This window comes from Castor canadensis, chromosome 15, assembly GCF_047511655.1.
Source record: "Castor canadensis chromosome 15, mCasCan1.hap1v2, whole genome shotgun sequence".
NCBI lineage: Eukaryota > Metazoa > Chordata > Mammalia > Rodentia > Castoridae > Castor > Castor canadensis.
The window spans coordinates 31688581-31709722 of NC_133400.1; the positions used below are offsets into that span (position 1 = coordinate 31688581).

Consider the following 21142-nt stretch of genomic DNA (forward strand, 5'->3'; position numbering starts at 1 on the left):
CCTCCCTTGCTTGACTTGATCAACTCTGCTCTGAAAATCAGCTCTGAGCCTTGAACTAGCTCTGTGACTGGGTTCTCTATTAGTATCTTATCTAACCATGTGCAATAAATCTCTTTGCATTTGTACCCAGCTCTCTGCCCTTGCCTTCAGCAAGGCCTATTTGAACCCTGAAGCTGTTTTAATCTTTGCCTATCAATCCAGTAACCTCTACATTGCTGTAAATCGTGTGAGCTAAGTTAATATTAGTGATTAACTCTTTGGGCCAGTTGGCTCACAGCCATCAAGCAAAAGCAGTAGTACTTGGCAAGTAAGTACCAAAAAAACTGGTGTAGCTTGGACACTTCAGAAAGTTACAGGAGTGTCTATGTTTCAGACATAGCTCATGGAAGACAGTCAGAACCAAAGATTATTCTTCCTCAAGACAGGTCATAGTAATTTGAACCCCTCTGCTATAAAGCTTAAAAGTAGTTCTCTAATCTACCCCTGCCTTATGTGTATACATGGGCCATAAAGAAAAAGAAATTCTCTGACTTAGCTTGTCTGATAGATCATAAGACCCTCATTTCAAAAAGGTCCTGCCCCATACCTGAGAAAAAGGAATACATACAGAGAAGCCAAGAAGTCTAGCAGACAGCCCTTTCTGAGTTTTCCCCACTCTGGTCTATCATATCACATTAAAAGTGCAATAGTGATGGGCTTCATATGCATATATGAAATAGAAGGATGAAACCTCTTGCAATTGCTTTAAGTGGGGCGGGAAGGAGGTCGCAAGGGAGATGGTACGGGCCATCTAACCAACATACATTATAAACCTATTTGAAATTGCCATGATGAATCCCCCAGACAATAAATACATCCTAATAAAAATTTTTTAAATACTTTAATACTGTAATTTTTTTTAAAAAATCCAATCACATTTCTATATGACTGTCCATTCTTCATCCACCCTTGGTATAAATACTGATAGTTTTCCCTGGGACTTTGGATCTTCATCCTGAACTTCCCATGTCAGAGTAAACTATGATTAAATAAATTTGTGTGCATATCTATAATCCTATCTGAAAATTAACTAAATCAAAAAGGGCTGGGGAATGGGCCAAGTGGTAGAGGGTTTGCCTAGTAAGCACAAGGCTGAGTTCAAACCCCAGAACTGCAGGGGGGGTGAAAAAAAAAAGCCAAATCAGAAAATATACAATATGGTGAAAAAGACCCAGAGGACACATATATAAATAACAAACTTTCTTTTATTGAGCTGTTACTTTTATAACTCAATAAATCTTATAATTTAAGGTTTATTTTGTTAATTGACATTAAGACAGCTACCAAAAGGAGATGATTTTAATGATTTCATGGAAAACAACTAGTTTATTCTGGATATTTTCCCTCACTGATAAAAATGTACATTACTTAAAATTATTCAACGTCATTAAGTGTAAAACCATTTCAGTAACAAACTATTTCTACTTCAATATTTTTAAAGAGGATGATTTAACCTAAGCTAGCCTAAGAATCTTTGAAGCTAACTTGGAATTCAACACCCATACCTTCTTATTTTGTGACTAATGAAACTACTTTATTATTTCTAAAAAGTCTCTGAAGAGGTTCCAGGCCTCTCACAAGGATACACCTTAAATAGATCTTCCTTAGCAAGATAATCTATGAACTCACCACCCACCCCCCCACGTCCAGTGAAATAGCCTTTCTAAGGAAGAAAGTCCATGACTCTGCACCCTAGACTGTATTAGGTACCATATCCTACTCCCATGATTATCTTTCATGGACAGCCAGCCAGTTCCATGGGACTTCATCCACCATCTTTACCCATGTAGGCCACATCTACTCCAACCCTGGCTTAGTGGATAACCTTAATCACACTGGGGCCACATAGTTACCTGCAGAAGGAGCCATTCTGAGAAACTGAGGCATAGGGAATACACTCCACAACCCAAAAGCAAGGAAAATAGTACAACCGTGGTTCTAACTCAGGCCATCAAATACTAATCTGGCTAGGTATGGTGGTACACAGCCGTAATCCCAGCACTTGAGAAGTTGAGGCAGGAGGATCGTGAGTTCAGGCCAGCCTGGGCTACATAGCAAGACTTTCTCTCAAAAAAACAAAATAAAAAGAAAATATAATCTAAGTTACTCCAAAGAAAAAAGGAAAAATTACGTATTATAGGGATGTCGAAGTTTAATCTAAAAAAACAAGAAATCTTTGCAACTTTGAGATAGATGTGACACAAAAAGCATGAATCATAAAAAGAAATATTTATTACCTGGACCTTGACCGTACATAAACTAAAAGAATAGGAGATAATGTTTGCAACATGGGTAGGGGAAAATATATAGAACTCACAAAGCTTAAAAATTCAACAACCCAACCAAAAAAAAAAAAAAAATGGGGCAAAGACTTTGTATACTTCACAAAAGAAGATATACTTGTGCCCATTAGTCATATGAAGAGATTCTCAGCATTAGTCATCAGGGAAATGCAAATCAAAACCACAGTGAGACATCACTTCACCCTCACTATATGGCAACAATCAAAAAGACAGACAATAACAAGTGTCAACAAGGACTTGAAATTGTAACTCACAAAATTGCTGGTAGGAACAGAAAATAGGGCAGCCACCTCACACTCACTCTATTGGCTACAATCAAAAAGACAGATAATAACAAGTGTGGACAAAGTTGAAACTGTAACTCTCAAAACTGCTGGAGGGAACATAAACGAGATCACCCCCACTGGAAAACAGTTTGGTAGTCTCTTAAAATGTTAACCATAGATTTACCTTATGACTAGCAATTCTACTCCTAGGTATATACCCAAGAAGAATGAAACTATATGTCAATACATAAACTAAGATGCAACTGCTCACAGTAGCATTTTTTACAATAGCCAAAAAGTAGAAAGAACTCAAATGTCCATCACCTGGTGAATAGATAAAACCTGCATACAGGTATTTGAGAACTATCTACTAGAGAAAAAAAAGGAGCAAAGTACTGACACACACTACAACACGGGCGAGCCCCAGTCACATTAGGCTGGATGATAGAAGTCAAACACAAAGACCACATATTGTATAATCTCAGTTGTACAAAATGTCCACACAAAGTAAATCAAGAGAACAAAGAGATTAGTGGTTGCCAAGGGATGAGGGTGGAAATGGGAAATAATTGCAAATGAGCACATTGCCCCATAGAAATGAAAACAGAATGTACATGTTGCTTTGCAACAGCTCCAAACCAGAAACAACCCAAATAAATGTCCAGCAACAGGTGGATTAAAAAACCATATGTGATAGATTCACAGAGTAGACTATTACTCAGCAAGAAAAAAGTAACAAATTACTGATAAATGCAATAACATATGGAGCTTTAAAAAATTATGCTGAATGAGAAAAAAAATTCTATGCTTCCACTTACATGAAATTCTAGAATATACAGATTCATCTATACTGACAGAAAATGCCTCAGTGGTTACCTAGCGGCCAAGATAGAGAGACTGGCAGCAAATGAGCAAGAGGAAACTTTTAGAAAGGACAGAAATGTTCTCCATGACAACGGTGGTATAGTTTTGCAGGTATATACAGCTGTCAAAACTCGCCAAACTGTACACTAGAAATGACTGCAAATTACTGCATGTAAATTATACCTCAACAAAGTTGACTAGAAAAAGACAGTAATTCATCACAATTGAGTATTTCTATTTAAGACTTAAGACAACTGCCTAGCATTTGTTCTAGCCGGTATTTCATAAGTAAACTAATTTTAAATAAAGGTCAAAAGAAATTGGTTTGAGACAACCAACTTGAAATTGGTTGAGACAAGGGGGTTGAGACAAGAGTCTCATTAGGTGCCCAGGCTGGCCTCAAACTCGAAATCCTCCTACCTTAGCCTTACATGTGCTGGGATTCTATGCACATACCACCACATCTAGTTCAGATTTGATTTTAAATCCTTAGGTGTACTGCCCTAAAATAGATTCATTTGTAAGACTGAAGTCTGTGACAGCAAGAACTATACTCTTTTATTGACCAGTGATCCTCATTGCCAACAAATATCTAACATAGAGTAGATACCAAATAGCATGTATAAAGGTCCTTGTGGTGACTGCAATGCAGAGAGCAGTGTCCAGTGAGGTTGAGGATGCTGACAGGATCCAGACCATGAAGGATCTTTCAGGCTATGTGAAGTTTTGTTTTTATCTAAGAGCATCAGAAAGTGTTGACAGTTTTAAACAGGTGGTTGGCCAAGTAGGGAGGAAAGGGACATTATTAGATTTGAATTTCTAAACAAATAACTTTCTCCAGTGTGAAGAAGAGACAGGTTGCTGGAGAAAGAAGAAGAATACAGAGGAGTTGAGGTAGGAAGCAGTGAATGCAGTCCAGTAAGGAGGCTGCAGCAACAGTCCACTGAAGAACTAATAGTAGCTTGGTCCAAGGTAGTGGAGATGAAAAAAAAAAAGGTGGGAAGATTCTATATTCAGACAAATCCATAAGCCCCAACGTTGGGAATGAGATTCAATTCTTCTGAACCTCAACTCTTCATCTGTGAAACACATCTGTATACCTACCTTGCAACCTGCTATGATAATAAATGAAATGCTATATTATGCACCTAAGGCAGGTACCTGACACGTAATAAATGTTGGTAAGCAATAAATAACAAATGGTCAATACTACTATTATTGACATCCCATGGAATGGCAACCACCAGAAGTTGAGTAGCAAAGGCAGAGAATAGGAATGCAGTCAAAGACTCGTATTTACAGAAGACACAGAGTATGTCAGCTACCCACTGAGACAACTATGCCAAATAAACACATGTGACCGCACAGATATTTCATCTAAGCAACTCAATCCTCAGAGACCGTTACAGAAAGAGAAAGCACAGCTGGGGTGATCACAGCCATCTGGGAGTCCGGTAAACTGAGGCAAAGGTTGGCTACAAGGTTGGCCAAGAAATCTGTGCAAAAGCAGGACAGCGACATGCGTGTCTTGGTTTTTCGATCCCAGCTGATCCAAAAGGACGCAGCCGGCACGCTGAGCAACACGAATTTTCAGCACACACACCCCCATTTCTACAAGTCCCTTGCAGACCAGGCCCTGTCATCCCTTGGCTTAACCCGGTGCATCCGCTTCCCATCAAAGCAAGCCCTTTGGGTTCTCTGCCTCTAGTAAACCCGCGCGGGAAGAATCCAGGCCGCAGGAAGGCCGACATACCTTAGCTTCCCGCTCTCGTTCCTCCGCGGTCTGGGTGCGCTTCATGCTGCCACCGAAGCCGCCTTCGCCTCCGCGAACCACGTAAATCCCTTGCCTTGGACCCGCCTCCCCAGTGTAGTTCTCTCAACGTCGTGCTCCCGCCCGGCAACATTCTCCCTCAGTGCCTCAAAAACTACCACTCCCAGGAAGCACTGCGGCGCGACGGCCGAGCGCGCGTCGAGCTTAAGAGCCGAATTTCCCAGATCCAACAGCTGGGGTAGAGCGTAGTTTGCTTCGCAACCAGCCTGAAGGTGTTGACGGCGGCGGCCGGGGTCGGGGCGCGAGGCGAGGGGCAAGGAGAACTTCATTTCCCAGGGGGCAACAGAGCCTGCCATGTTTTTCCCGTGCTCCTCTGGGCCAGACGCGCCGAACGCCGTCGGCGCTATAGCAACGGTAGCTAGCGGCCGGACGAGAGTGGCGGTGAGTACTGTGGGAGAGGAACTGGGTGGATGGAGGCTGGCGGACCCTCGCTCTGCTGCACGGGCCAGGAGCCTGGGGTGTTTTTCCTCTCTGTGGTCTAGAGAAGGCCTTGGAGTTCTAGCGAGAAAGGCAGGTCGGCCCCGGGACGCCTCCACTTTCTCAGGCCTGCTTCACATCCCGCCCTTTATCCCCACGCCCAGGACTTATTTGAAGTTTTATATCCCACCCGTAAATCCTAACTGATGAGAGTCCCCGTTCCTCTCCAAAAGCTTCAAGTAAAAGGTCACAAACACCGTTCACTCCGTTGCCCTGAATTCAGAATTGGTTTTTAAACCAGTAGGCCTCCCGAGTGGCCTATTCTTAACTTTATTAATTTATCGTCTGACTACTGCTATAACCTGATAATGCTATAAAGGCAGTCTTTGTACTATTTTAGTCTCAGTGCTTGGTATTCGTATATTCATTCATTCATTCACCGTGTGGCAGACACTGTTCCACTCAACTGTGAACAAGACCAATACCCATCTCAAGGTATTTATACGCTATTGCTGTGAAGACGTAAGCCATGGGGAAATTGGGAAAAAGAGTAACAGGGGAAGTCTATATAAGGAAGTGACAATTGGACTGAGCTCCAAAGAATGAGGAGCCAGCTAATGCAAAAGCTGGCAGAAGATAAGATATGACAGGCTTGAGGAAAGTGGGAAACACTGGAAGTGGAGCCTAGTGAGCAAGGAGGGAGAGCATGAGATGGTGCTATAGAGGCACAGCAGCATTGTGCACGGTTTCTCAAACTCTGCACTATTTACTATTTTGGGCCAGACAATTCATTGTCTAGGATCATATGCACTATAGAATGTTTAGTCTCATCCTTGGCATCTACCCACCAGATGCCAGTAGCACATCTCCTTTTCAGTTATGAGAACCAAAACCATCACCAGATATGTTTCCTCCATGGGTGACCTTGGATAATCTGTGCCTCAGCTTCCTCATTTGTGCAGCAGGAATCATTTGAGTCACAAACAGGATATTGGGAGATTTTGAATCTACTTCAGTGAATGAAGTAGAGCATACTCTGGTTTCTCTTCAATTGTATAAATCTTACCCCTTTTTAATTAAGCATAGCACTTAAAACTGTACCTGTTTTAAGTGTAGTAAGCATTCAATGAATGTTACCACCACCATCTTTACACATTATCACTATTATAAAATCCACCTTAACTTTCTCATGGAAAAGTAATTTTCACAGAGAGCCTCTGTTTAAACTTCTTGATAATTTACATGTTAAAATGGACCTAAAGAAGTAGTTGATCTCCCAGGTATTTGTGTGCTAGATGTTTCTGTCACAGAAAAATTTTGGCAGTACTGGGGTTTGAACTCAGGGCCTACACCTTGAGCCACTCCACCAGCCCTTTTTTGTGATTTTTTTTTTTTTTTTTTTGAGATAGGGTCTTGCAAACTATTTGCCTGGACTGGCTTTGAACCACAATCCTGCTGATTTCTGCCTCCTGAGTAGCTAGGATTACAGGCGTGAGCCACCTTTTCATGAGTTGTTTTTTGGGGGGTTTTTTTTTGGCATTGGGGTTTAGAACTCAGGGCCTCACACTTGCTAGGCAGGCTTTCTTACCACTTGAACCACTCTGCCAGCCCTTTTTTTGTGATGGATTTTTTGGAGATAGGGGCCCCAGCTGGCTTTGAACTGCAGTCCTCCTGATCTCTGCCTCTGGATTAGCTGGGATTACAGGAGTGAGCTACCAGCACCCTGCCCTTTTATGAGTTATAATGAAAGTTATAAACCTTCTCTTTAAAAGATATTCCATGTACATACAAAATTTTGCAAGTCTCCTTTGGGTTTCCAGACCCACTCCCTCCTGTTCCCTTCATCTTCAATTATTTACCGAATGCAACAAACTCGGTGCCAGCCTCAGTAAACAAGATGAATATGCTTGCTACTTTTCTTGGTCTTCACATTCTAGAACTAAAATTCTAGAACTTGAGAACCTCTGCCTTAGGGTATCTTTATTACCTGTTTGCATTTAACTTTCTAGGTAGAGTGACATGGAAATATAAAATTTTTTTTGCATACTGGACATTTTCTGAACTGTGGTACTTCTCTGTAAAGAATAGAGCCTGTTAAAATACTAGAATTAGCTGGGTGGCCTTGTATGTTCAGGTAGCTAATCGCTGGGAGCTGTACCAGGGCACAACAAAAACAGTCAATTTGTTAACGGCACTGGTGCAGTCTGTGATCAAAAGAATTCCAAATTCTTCTTATCACACCAGAAAGAATTCATGGCAGGACATGTGGGTGTAAAGAGAGTTTATTAAAAATTAAGGAAGAGAAATACAAAGGTATTTCTCAGGGGGAAGCTGAGAGAGTGTGTTTCTACCTTTCAGGTGCTTTTAAAACTTATGATAACGTGTGGAAAGGGGCAGCCAGGTGATTCTCATTCAATAATCAATGAGTGGGAAGGGGCATGGGCAGTTCCAGACCAGGTGAAGGTGGTTGAGATTCCCACCCAATAATGAACGAATGGGGAGGGGCATGGGTGTGGTCCCAGCCAGGTGAGAATGGTTCCTGAGCCAAAGCATGGTTAATCTAAGATGCAGTATTTTCTTCTGTGAGTCCCAAATTTGTCCTACTTTAGCCTGCCTCAGATTTATTAAACCTCTTTCACAAAACTTGAAATTACCTGTTCATTGTTCATCAAGCAGAAAATTAATATTCTGGTACTGTGTCATCCTAGGCATATTTATTAAGTGCCTTTGATTTGTCATCTCACTTAAAGAATAACTCTGTGAGATAGGTATTTGCTCCATTTTTAGAACGAAGGAACTGAAACTCAAAGAGGTTACATGACTTGGCCAGCTATTAATGATAGAATAACCAATTGAATCAAGTTCCTGACTTAAGCGTTTTTCAGGATGCATGCTTTCTTTGTGAAGAGAAGTGGGAATAGAGAAGAGATATTTCTTAAGTTTGGAAGTTTGGTTTTATTTCAGATAGAGGAATAAGAAAAGAAAGGGAAGAATGCTAATCTTACCTCATTTCCTAAGCAAACTATAGGATATACACTGTTGAAAGAAACAGTCTCCATGATTGAATGCAGTATTACTTTTAGAATAGGAGCTTTCATCTTCTCCAAGCAGCACATGTGGGCAATAAGATGTCCATTAAAGCTCTAGCCCCTTATTCACTTTATTTGGTTCATTCCATGGCATGGTTAATGTAATAACTTGGAAAGAGTTTGCTTGGATTTTCTTCTCTCCACAGATAGGCCATGTCTGGTCCCACTGATGAGACTGCAGGAGACCTGCCTGTGAAAGATATAGGTCTAAATCTCTTTGGAGTAGGAGGGTTACAAGGTATAACCACCTGTTATTTATTACAGTTATGAACTTTGATCAGTGATTTCTTTACTTTTAATTTAAAGTATTTCTGATATTCATACAAACCAAACCATTTAAGTAACTATATAGCTCTTGATTGGACTAAACAAGATGGAGAGTTTAAAACACATATGGTATTTTACTGCATGCATCAATTATCAGCAGCTCATAGCAAATGCAAGATCCCCCTCTGTTCTGATAAAGAATTGTTATAAATCATCTTTTTAAAATTCCACACATCAGTAGAAACTACATAGAGTATCAAGCCTCCAAATTGAATTGCCTGGTTTAAATCACATTCACCATTAAAACATTTCTTTATGTTTAAATTTTATATGGGAGGAAATGCTATATTTTAAATTTTTTGCCTTTCAAGTAGAGTATCCCAAAATGGCCTGTTTATGCTAGTGATAGTGACTTTCCAATCAAATTAATATACATTAAAGGTTTTCTTTATCCTTTTATCATTTAGTCGTTACTGTAGAGCTAAAGAGCACTTTCAAACTGACAAAAAAAAAAAAAAAAAAAACTGCTTCGCAGAACAATGCAGAGCATGGACCCGTGTTTACATTTGAGTCTACAATGTGCCATTCATACCCTTATGCCACTAAATTTGCTGTTGAGAAGATTGGAGATTTAAAATACATTCCACTAAGGATTCTCCACACACCTTTTAATCAGAACGGTATAAATGGCCACATTTCCTCAGAAAGGCGGTTGATGTATCGTTCATTGAAAAAGATAAATTTTACTATACATACCCTATTATTAAAAGTAAAAATGTATAAGCTTTATTTTAGATGTTTGAGTGAGTGTCAGGTATTTAGATACAAATAATTTTAAGTGTGCAGAGCTATTTATTATGTTTTGATGCTGTATAAGTGCAATTCTTCTTCAGTAAGAAGCCATACTACTTTAATCTCAGAGTTTGTTCTTGGTGTCTATTGGAGGATATTGAAAATTGACATACTTCACAATGATATAAAAAGTACACAATCTAAGCATCTTTTAAAAAGATATATTTACATTTCCAAAAGGTATAAAAGTTATCGTAAAATATAAAATTAACATAGGGAAATGACTTGTGAAGCTTTCAAATGACAATAATTTTTTAACTTTAGGGATTTTTGTTTGTTTGGTTGGTTTTACAAATTTTTTTACATACCTGGATTCCTAAGTGGCCTTATAAATTTTATAATTTATTTTGTTTAACCTGACACCCATAGCTCAGAAGAATATCTTAATCAGACCATGTTCACCAAATTCTTCTAGCTCTTGTCTTTGAATAAATAAATAAATAAATAAATACTTTCAGATACTATGCTATGATTTATTTTTCTTCAAACCCAGGGCCTTGCTCATGCTTGGCAAGTGCTCTACCACTGGGCTACCTCCCCAGCCCAGGTAATCTGACTTTTCTGACTTTTAGTTTTTACAACATTCAGAATATAAGTTGAATAGTCTGTTGAATCAGTGTTTCATCTTATATCCTGAAAATATGATTATCCAAATACCTCTTCATGAATACTATTGTTACTCAAATCCCTAATATTGTACATAAAGTATAAATCACAAAGACGTTAATTCTTACCTTAAATCATAGGTGTGAACAATGCTATAACATTTTCTAAAGAAATCTTAATTGTAGGCCACAAAGGAAAATCTGAGTGCGTCGAGATTATTTTAAGAGCAATAGTTATCACTCTTAGAGACTATTTTTAGTAATCCTATAATTAATTACTTTGACATTTTTGCAGATACTTCAACAACACGAACAATGAAGTCTCGGCAGGCAGTGTCACGTGTCAGTCGAGAGGAACTGGAAGACAGATTTTTACGTTTGCATGATGAGAACATTTTACTTAAACAGCATGCCCGCAAGCAAGAGGATAAAATTAAAAGGTTATGATAAAAAGCTTTTAGCTTTTTTTTCTTGACTCTGTAAAGTTTGGAGGATATGCTTTTTTATAAACTTAATTGAAAACCCCACCTTCAATCTTTTCTGAAACAGTCAGGTTATAAATAAATAGAATTTTTAAAAATGGAAAATCTTACAAAGTAGAATAATAAACCAAAAAGATCATATTTATTATGTCTGAAGTTGCTATTTGAAAGAAAAGAGCTAATAGCTAAGAGTGCCATGAGGGTATCATATCTATAAATAACTTTTGATTTAATGTTTATAGTTTAATAAGCAAATAGCCAAAGCATCTGTTTTTTTTTTTTCATGAGACCCTGAAGTCTCCATGGACTCCCTTCATGTCATGATTTTAAAATGAAAGTTTTTAAAAAGTAATTATTCCAACTTGTTAGAATGCCTGTTCCCTTAAGATTTTGGATTTTCTAATGAAAACATCATTTCAGTCTCTGGAACATATTTAACTTTGCTTGGGTTAGTCTCAAGTCTGTGTTCATTTCAAAGGGTTTCTACTGTTTCTGCAAAAACATCATTTTTAATTTCTGTGCAGAAAAATTAGGAATGATGTCTTATGAGTAGTTATTCTTTAATTCTTATTCTTTATTTAAAAATACTCTGTCTTCTGACGGTCTGGCATTAGAAACAACATGTATTCACGTTTGTAAACATGAGCTAGTCTATATTCATGTTCTAGTTTCAAAGAAAAGGTAAGACAGCCATTGAAGAAAGAAGATAGGATTTTTTTCTACTTAGAATTCATCCTAAAGAAGTGATTCCAGTTCACTGTCTACTCTGTGGACTTGATTTTTCCAACCCACGACCTGCTGAGTGCAAACCTTTTACTTTAAGTTGGTTTTGGAGTCATCATGATGGCTGTTTTCAAGACTTGCTGGATTCCCTTTCTAACCAATAGCACACACATGTGAGACAGGCAGAATGTGGCATTGTCTGTGACCCCTAAACAATTTTTTCTTTGTAAGCCTAATCAGTAAAATAATTTAATCCACAACCTTGATCTCATTAGTAATTTGTCCTAGCCAAAAAATAAAAAAAACAACTTAATAATGAGCCTTGTAGTTTCATGGGAAAAGTACGGGCTAGGAGTCATATTGTAGGTATGTATTCTTTTAGCTCTCTACCACTAGCCTATGATATGTTTAACCTCCTGGTATTTTATTTTTCTAAGCCATGGTGTACCGACCTAATGAACACTTTTGACCCAAAGCTCTAAATTCCTTCTCAATCTTACACCACTGGCAGTGACCCAGACACATAGGCAAAACTGTCTTTACAAGTATCCTTAACATGTAAGTAGTAGCACTCCTTTTTGTGTAAGTGTAGATTTTCTAAATTCTCTTTTTAAATAAGTACTCAAACTTTACGAAATTACCTATGGATGATTAATATCATAAATCAATCAAACAAATGGAAAGAATTTCCATTACTGGACAAATACAATCTTGTATTTCTTGACAGAGTTTACTTAAACATCATGTGAAGACTGACACTACTGATGTGCTTCTCTTGCTTTAAAATTAGGTTCATTGATCTTTCTTCAGATAGTAACTGCTTTTTCATTTTAAATCTGCACACTGCTTTCGAATGTAATCTGTATTTCTGTGTCAGAGTCTTTCTATAACAGGAGAGTCAGATATTTAAATTGACATCTCATTTGGACAACTACCTTGTTTTTATGAATAGGACAATGGGTGGGGCTCAGGACCCTAACCTCATTAAAGGGCAAGGCAGAGTGACACTTTGTTGGGCTATGATACCTGGCCACATTTCCCAATAATATATCATTCTCAGGATTAGGCAGAAGAGGAACTAATCCATTGATTATTTTACTAGAATGTTTGTGGTACTCTTGGATCTTGGTTTTTATTATCCTATATCCCTTATAAAGCATGCTTAATGGATGTGCCTCAAGGGAAAGAGAAAACAATCTTAACTGATTATGTTATGCATAGTTCTCCCTGATGCCACATGCTGTAGGCAGAGTAGCCAGAAGTGTAGATAGACATGTATTACTACCGCATTTACAGAGGACTCTGCTTAGGGGAAAAAAAAAAAAAAAGGGTTGGGGGGGTTGTTCTGTGACATCCCAAAGCTATTAAGGATTTTTTTATTTCACTTTTGTTCTCTTAAGTAAAAGCTTCTGTCCATAACCATGCTAAAATAAAGCAAACACCATTTAAAGAAATATGAAGTGTGTTTTTATTTTCAATCTTCTGTCTGGGTCTTTATAAAAATAGATTCACTATAAACTAGGATCAGCCATTGAAGATGTGCGACCGATTTTGTAAAGTCTTGAACTTGTGTCTCATCAAAGCCACCTTTTCTTTCTTGTTCTGCCAAGATTTTTCCATTCACTGTCAGGCATGTTTTCCGTACGTGTATATTACATCACCCCCATGTGCCCTTTCTGTCTTTTGTTCTGTCTAACCAGTTTTTATCAAAACTTAAAAGAATCAAAGATATGAACTCTTGAGATGTGAAAAGAACAATTTATGTCTAAATTTAAAAGTAGCATTAAAATGATACTCTTACATCTAATTATTTCCTATTAAACATTTCTTGAGCATGAAGCAACATTTAATGGCATATTTTGGTTTCTTTTGAAATTTTCATTGAGCTTTACATGTGTGCATCTATGAATTCTAACAAATTTATGTTTTAATACTTCTTAGTCCTACAGAAACTGAAAAGAGTATATTACCTGAATGTTGCAACTCTTAACACACTTTCAAAAGTTTTAACTTACTGTGGATTGCAGCTGTAACCCACCACATCCACAATCTGTAACTACATTTAAGTGCATACAGAATTCCTATATAAGGTCATGCGTTAAAAATTGCATTTCAGGAACATATGGAGTAAATATGTGTCCTCTCTTTACTAACCTTAAATGATAAGCCTTAGGAAACTGTTATTTGTCAGTGCTATAAAGCAGATTGTTGCCCAGTGGTTTCAATTATCATCAAAGGATTCTTCACAGGCAGTAATAGTTACATCAAAACCTGAAATTTATTATTCAGGTTCTGCACTGAAGTCTTCACAGTGATTATGTTCCTTTCAACAGAATGCATTTTATGCTGACTTCTCACATTCCTTTTCATCTTTTTATTATTTCCCTAGAATGGCCACCAAGTTAATACGGCTAGTTAATGACAAGAAAAGATACGAGCAGGTTGGTGGCGGCCCCAAGCGGCTGGGACGAGATGTGGAAATGGAAGAAATGATTGAGCAGCTTCAAGAGAAAGTTCATGATCTTGAAAGACAAAATGAAGTCCTCAAAAACAGACTAATTTCAGCCAAACAGCAACTTCAAATCCAAGGTTACAGGCAAACTCCGTACAACTATGTGCAGTGTCGTATTAACACTGGCCGTAGAAAAGCAAATGAAAATGCAGGCTTACAGGAATGTCCCAGGAAAGGTAAAACAAGGCTTACATCAAATCATAAACTTAAGTCTATTAATGATAGATTGTTTTACACAGGCACACAAAGTTTTATTTCCGTATTATTCATGTTTTTAAGTGTCTTCAAAACGAATTTAAAAGTAGGTTTTTGGCTTGCTTTTAATAAAATCATAGTATTTATCATAAAGTTCATGTTATTAGTCAGGTAGAATGGTACACATCTGTAATCTCAGCTACTTAGAAAGTCAAGGCAGCAGGACCTTGAGTTGGAGGCCAGCCCAGGCAAAGTCAGTGATACCATAGCTCAAAAACAAAATACAAACAAAAGGAGTTAGGGGTATGACTTAAGTGGGACAGCACTCTTCTAGCATGCAGGTGATCCTGGGTTCAATCCCCAGTACAGAAGAAAAAAAAAAAAGTGTATATATATATATATATATATATATATATATGTACATATATTTTAAGAATCACTAGGTCACTGTCAAATTTGTTTAGTAACTGATACAACTAAGAGATATGAATGAAACTAAGTGAAATTTGAGTTGAGTTGAGTTTGAGTTAATGGTAAGTTTGGACAGTCTCCTAATTATTCTCAATTTGAGTTTTCTTTACATATAAAATAAAGAGAATTGAAAAAAAAAAAAAAGAATTGAGGTAAGTGACCATAAGGGTCTCTTCCATCTTTAAAAATAACCGTAGGACAGTCACTTTCTTCATTTTGAAAATGAATAGCATAAAACCTATCCATGATATAAGACAATTCTATAGACAGGATTCAGTACCACACCTAAATTCTCTCTACACTCAACCTTGCTATAATGGAGCTAAAAGTAAATAAATATTGTAAGTAACTTCTTAAAATTTCGTCTAATAGAGAAGGAAATAAAATGTTAGCTCTGATCAGTTTTTGTTTGGAATATGCTTCATGTAAAGATCAAAGACTTTCAGAAGTATAAAAAAATCATGTAAAACTTTAGTTTCAATTCATTGAGGAAGAAAACAACATCATATGAACAGAAAAGGAGAAAAATTTGTTGTAGTTTTCTCTCCAAATCAAAATGTTAACACTATCTCTTCCTTAGATAGAGTTCCTTTGAAGTCAGTAAAGCCTCTGCACAGGCAGGAGGCAGCTGCAGGATAAAAGAAGTTGGCTGCTCCTAGCTATGTGAGATTGCAGTAGACTTTGAATATAATCGAAGTAAGCATAATGAATTATAAATCAGAAAATACATTGTGCAATTAACTTCTTTGATGGAGGCAAGCACTTGACCTCTCAGTCTCATTTTCCCCATCTATAAAATGGGGTGATAATAATACCAGATCAGGTAAAGGGTCAGGGGAGTATAGCTAATATATTTTAACTAAAAACTCACTTCTCTCTGCATCTTAGTTTTGCCATCCAGGAATGTAAATGGGCAGTATGATGTCTAAGGTGCGCAAGATCTTTCATATTAAAAAATAATACCCAAATTTTAGAGTAAAATGACAAGCTAATCTAGTGTTTAAATTGCTATTTAAGTAAATTAGATTAGTAGAAGTTTCCCTAGAGTAAAATAAGTAAATGAGTGAATAAATAATAAGTAGCCACAGAGCAGCAGAGTCTTTGAAAACGTGACTACAAAGCTTAAATTTCTCCTTATGTACATTTGATTCAGAATTTCATCACTGTTCATAGAACCCAAGACATGGAAGCTGCACAAATCCTTAATTAGTTGCGAGTATATTCTTAATCACTTTGAATAAACCTGAGGCATTATTACCGAAATTGATATGTTAGCAGCCTTAGTAGACTCTTCAGGACTGCCTTTGAGGGTGGAACTTAGGCCATACTTGTCAGGGAATATCTTGGCTTTTTGGGCTGGATGAGAACACCACACCTTCTCTGGCCACAGAAAGCCTTTACCCACAAACTGTTGTATGAATACTGTTCTCTAATCTGTGCATTGGGATGGAAAGCACTGGCTTACTCTTGATATGTGTTATGTAGACATTCTTTTTATGAAGAACCAGTGTAACAAAGATTTTTGCACAGAAGTTGAGGCAGAAGGATCATGAGTTTGAGGCCAACTTGGGCTACACAGGGAGACCTTATCTCAAAAAATAAATAAATACATAGCTATTGACAACTCTCCATGAAACTAAATTTTAAGATATGTTTTGAGTATTTTTTCAGTTTTACTTCTAAAGTTCAATTTTCCCATGACTGATACAGGAAAAGCTTAAAAATTAGCATTACTTCCCAAGTAATAAAACTAGCAAGTTCTAGCACAGTAAACTATTTAAGTGTTTTAGGCATTGCCTAAACATTGCTTTAGTCTAAATTATAGCAATAGATACTGAACATAATGGAAAGAGCAAGAAATAGTTCAATTATTCTAGTTAAAATTCTCATTTTTACAATGTATATATATTTCAAAACATGTATGTGGTAAATAAAATTTTAACTGACAAAGAAATAAAATGATAAAATAGGATTCTCACTTTAAGCTTTTTAGCAGAATCTGTTCTGTATGTTTATGTCTAGGATGATTTTGCATTCAAAAATCTACATGATATGTCATTCTTTACTTAAACTAATAATTTAATTATTTTGCAGATGTAAAATAGTTCACATAATTAAGTCTGTCTCATTTTTAACAATGGGACTTTCCATAAAATTGCATGACTTTTTTCTTTTAAGAGATAGGGTCTCACTATGTTGCCTGTGCTATCCTTGAACTCCTGAGCTCAAATAATCCTTCTGTCTCAGCCTCCTAAGTACTGGGACTACAGGCATGAACCACACCCGGGGCATATAACTATTCTTACAAGAAAAATGGTATTTATGTGCAGCAGGGAAATGTTTTATTTAAAGGAATTCTGTTGACCAATTACCTCAAATCACCTTTGTTTAAATATGTATTTTCTTGGTGAGGTGGAATAATAAAACTAAGTACAGGAAACATAACATTTTGAATTAAACATGTAAGGTAGAGGATATGAATGATTAACTTAAAAATAAAATAACATTGGGGGAAGGAGAGGATGATGGGGGTGAATATTACATTATATATATGTAACACACATTATATTTATGTGTTAAAAAAACATAATGAAACACTAAAAACTGTTAAGAAGGGAGGGGAGTCAAGAAAGTAGTATATATCAGGTGAATTTGATCAAAGTACATTGTATACGTGTATGTAAATATAACAATGACACTCCTTTGTTCAGTTAAATTATGCTCATAAAAAAATTTTAAAGAATGAAAAAATTATAGAAGCACTAAAAATAGTCAACTTTTTGAAAACTTTTTCCTTCATACTTCAATTTATATTCTGCAGACCTGAATTGAAAACTATGTTTCTTGCAGAAATTACTGCAGTAGTTCTAAGTCTTAAATTGAATCAAATTATTTCTAGGTAATTTGGTTCCCATAGTAGAACTGTTAACTGGGCAGTACTTGTTGCTGCATTTTATTTAATGCATGCTGGTGGCTGAAATCTAATATTCACTCTGGCAGTGTATTTCTAATTCTCTGTTATGGAACACATATGTCTTAGTACTTAATAAGAGATTTTATTATATTATAAATATGCTTGTGATAGCAATCGAGTTTCTTTCTCTTCTAACAACTTCTGTAGTCATATTTTATTACTTTATTTTCAGGTATAAGATTCCAAGATGTAGATATAGCTGAAACTGTACAACCCATGCTTACAAAATATGACAATAGTTTACTTGAAGAAGCCAGAGGAGAAATAAGAAATTTGTATGTATTCTTTTTCATGGTCATTTTAGAACTTTGTTTATTGATTGTGTCTTGTTTTCATCCCTCCCTTTCCTTTATTGTAAACAAAATTGGGTTATGTATAAATAATATGCTTCACTAAAATACAGCTAGTTCTGTGAAGTAATAGCAGGTATTATATGACATGTTTTCAGTAAAATAAGGGAAATGAACAACTTAACCAACTTGCATCAATAGAAGAATTTATAGAATAGTCATTTTACTATAATTTTGCCACCAAAGGGATGGCATATAGTCTAATCATATAAGCTTTAGGGGCAACATTTTCATTCCCAGAAAATAACAGATAATTTTTTGGGGGGAGGGAGGGTTCCTGAATCAATTAGCCATTTTTGTGGCTTAGAGGGAGAAAGAGTAAGAAAGAAAGAAATGGCTTAAAAGTTTGAAGTTATCAGACACATATGGATTTCAGATTTTGTTTCCCCATGATTCTACAGTGCTTGCATTCTTTATCATGGTTTCAAAAAAGTTACTTCTGCTATATTTAGCTTTCTTTCCCAGTTAATCAAAGCCTCATGGTTTCTGTGTCTGTGAGACATACAAACCATAAGGTTCCACTGTATCTATAGGCCTTCACCTGGATTATCATAAAGGAATACTAAATGCGAAAACAGAACATGACATAAATACTATCATACCTTAGATAGTTGCTTAAGAATAATATAGGCTTAAAATGTTTCCTTTTGAATATGTTGAATGGCAGTTATAGTAATGATTAGTCTGTGAGAAAATCAAAGACTAGACGTAATCTTGTTATCTGATAATCAGGTGAAAACCCAGGGTGCATACCAGTTTCCTGAGGCTCATTGCACTGGAATACTGCAGACATGAAAGAGATAAATGCATGCCAGAGACTTCTAAATTATGTTTGGCAAATTTCCTGCCATCTCTCTCTGAAGTGTTAATTTCAGTAATAGAGGCAGCTTTGCATATATGAAAGAACAAGGCATTTAAATTATTTGAAGTCCAAATCGTAGAGTATATAGTAGGTGGTCAATACTTAATTGAATCAAACCAAAGTCCAGTCCATTACCTTGAACATTTTGATCTTCTAAAAAGCAATATCTTGAATTGCTCCATAGGAATTTCCAAATTGTCACAATCTGCTACTATTTCACTATTTTCGCAGGCAATTAAGCTAAAAATTTTAAATTTTGCTTGTTCTTTATTATGAAGAACTATCTTTGCACTGATCTTAAATACTACAAATTTTTCCTCAAACTATAAAATTCTTATAAAGGCTTTTTATTTCAGAGAAAATGTTATTCAGTCACAGAGAGGCCAGATAGAAGAGTTAGAGCACTTGACAGAGATTCTGAAAACTCAGTTAAGGAGAAAAGAAAATGAAATTGAGTTATCTCTTCTTCAGCTTCGTGAACAGCAAGCTACAGATCAAAGGTATGTTAAAAATAGAAACATCACATTGATACAGTCAAAATTAATTTATCATGTGCCATAAAAGAATAAATTCATCTAGTCTTGTTTCCTTTATTAACTTGCCACACTGCATGAAGTTGACACCATTTGATTGTAGCTACTGAGAGAAGTATGGTTGACAAGAACTCAGGGACTGGGATACTGTGTGTGTAAGTCAAGCCTTATGGAAGGTATTTCTCAACCTTAAAAGGTAGCAAATTTATGGTTGCATATATTTGTGGTAGCAGTTTGTGATCCCAAAAAGATGCCACCTCCTCTCCTGTTACTCAAAGTTTGTACTGAAATCTGTTAATTGTTTTGGATTGTGATGAGACCCATCAGTAATTTCCTTGCCACCTTTATATTTTTGACATTTTATAAAGTGTAATATTTTCATTCACATCATCCTTTGTCATTTTCTGGTTCCCAGTGACCGTATTTTTCTTGAATATCTTCTTCCTTTCATGACTTTTTCTCCCCCCACCATGACTTACTCTTTTTTTCCTCCTTTTTTTGGCACTGCGCATACCCCAAACCAGAGAGTAGCATACTGAAACCTCATGTACCCATCACTCAGCTTTAACAATTATGAACACCTGATCAGTCTTATTTTATCTATCCGTGCACCTTTATTGTCTTTAATTAATTAGCCCTGGCTAGATGTTGTGCCCCTCATAAACACTTCACTATGTACCTCTGGTAAAGAATTTTTTAACAAAACCACCATGCTACTGTCACACCTAACAAAATTAACAGCCATTCTTTGATATCATCTAATAGCCAGTTCATATTTAAAGTCCCCTAAAGATGTCTTTCTACCCTTCATTTGAACTGGAACACATTGCATTTAGTTGTTGTATCTCTTTCATTTCTCTCTTAATCTTTTTAAAACTATACCTAGTTCATTTCCTCTATGTATTGTGGCCAGGTTCTTATTTAGAAAAACTAAGTAAGATTTCCTAGCTTTTCATTTCAGATTCATAGTTTAAACCTATCTTAACAAATTAACCTTACATAGTATATATAAAGAAGCTAAGAAAAGATGCATCAGACTTGTTTGAAAAATAAAGTGGACTAAAAAATATATAAAAAGCTTTATATTTAAAAGATTAGTATAACACCTAAACAGGTAACGTATAAAACTAAATTACGTAAGGAAATTCTAATATCTAGTAACATTATATACCCTCGTAAGTGCGGAGCAAAAGAAACATGAATATTTTTGAGAATTACATTTAAATTGGGGGATGTAATTTGAACCCTGGCTCTAAACTAGCTTAAATACCTAGGAGTTAGCCATAGTCCCTTAGGAAGAACTGATTTGAACTCAGACTTCTTGAAAAACCAAGAAATGATTCCTTATAAGGAACAGTGCTGGAGGACCAGAACCCAATACTGAATAGGGTGTTACTACCATCAGCTATACTTAAGACATTACCTAAATATAAAAATCATATAGACCACGCTCAAGTTTGGGGCCTGTCCCTGTCAGTCATTAGGCACAAGGTATTAGAGAGTGCTT

General features: G+C 36.5%; 2 protein-coding genes across 5 annotated transcripts in view; one reads left to right on the forward strand and one right to left on the reverse strand.

Annotated features, from left to right (window-relative positions):
- The window catches only part of Fto (FTO alpha-ketoglutarate dependent dioxygenase), a 391597-nt gene extending 386216 nt beyond the window's left edge, over positions 1 to 5381 (reverse strand). Inside the window, exon 1 of one of the 2 annotated variants that reach the window (XM_074055988.1) lies at positions 5226 to 5380. In XM_074055988.1, coding sequence (XP_073912089.1) covers positions 5226 to 5270 — 45 coding nt within the window. In that variant the 5' untranslated portion in view covers positions 5271 to 5380. Of the gene's footprint in view, positions 1 to 5225 lie in introns of both variants that reach the window. The other variant, XM_074055989.1, reaches the window with a different exon arrangement.
- A 100-nt stretch (positions 5382 to 5481) lies between these two features.
- Rpgrip1l (RPGRIP1 like) overlaps positions 5482 to 21142 on the forward strand; it is a 103714-nt gene continuing 88053 nt past the window's right edge. The window contains exons 1-6 of one of the 3 annotated variants that reach the window (XM_074055986.1): positions 5482 to 5684; positions 8956 to 9047; positions 10829 to 10973; positions 14128 to 14426; positions 18063 to 18165; positions 19459 to 19602. In XM_074055986.1, coding sequence (XP_073912087.1) covers positions 8963 to 9047; positions 10829 to 10973; positions 14128 to 14426; positions 18063 to 18165; positions 19459 to 19602 — 776 coding nt within the window. In that variant the 5' untranslated portion in view covers positions 5482 to 5684; positions 8956 to 8962. The remainder of the gene's footprint in view (positions 5685 to 8955; positions 9048 to 10828; positions 10974 to 14127; positions 14427 to 18062; positions 18166 to 19458; positions 19603 to 21142) is intronic. The other 2 variants (XM_020157660.2, XM_074055987.1) reach the window with 2 other exon arrangements.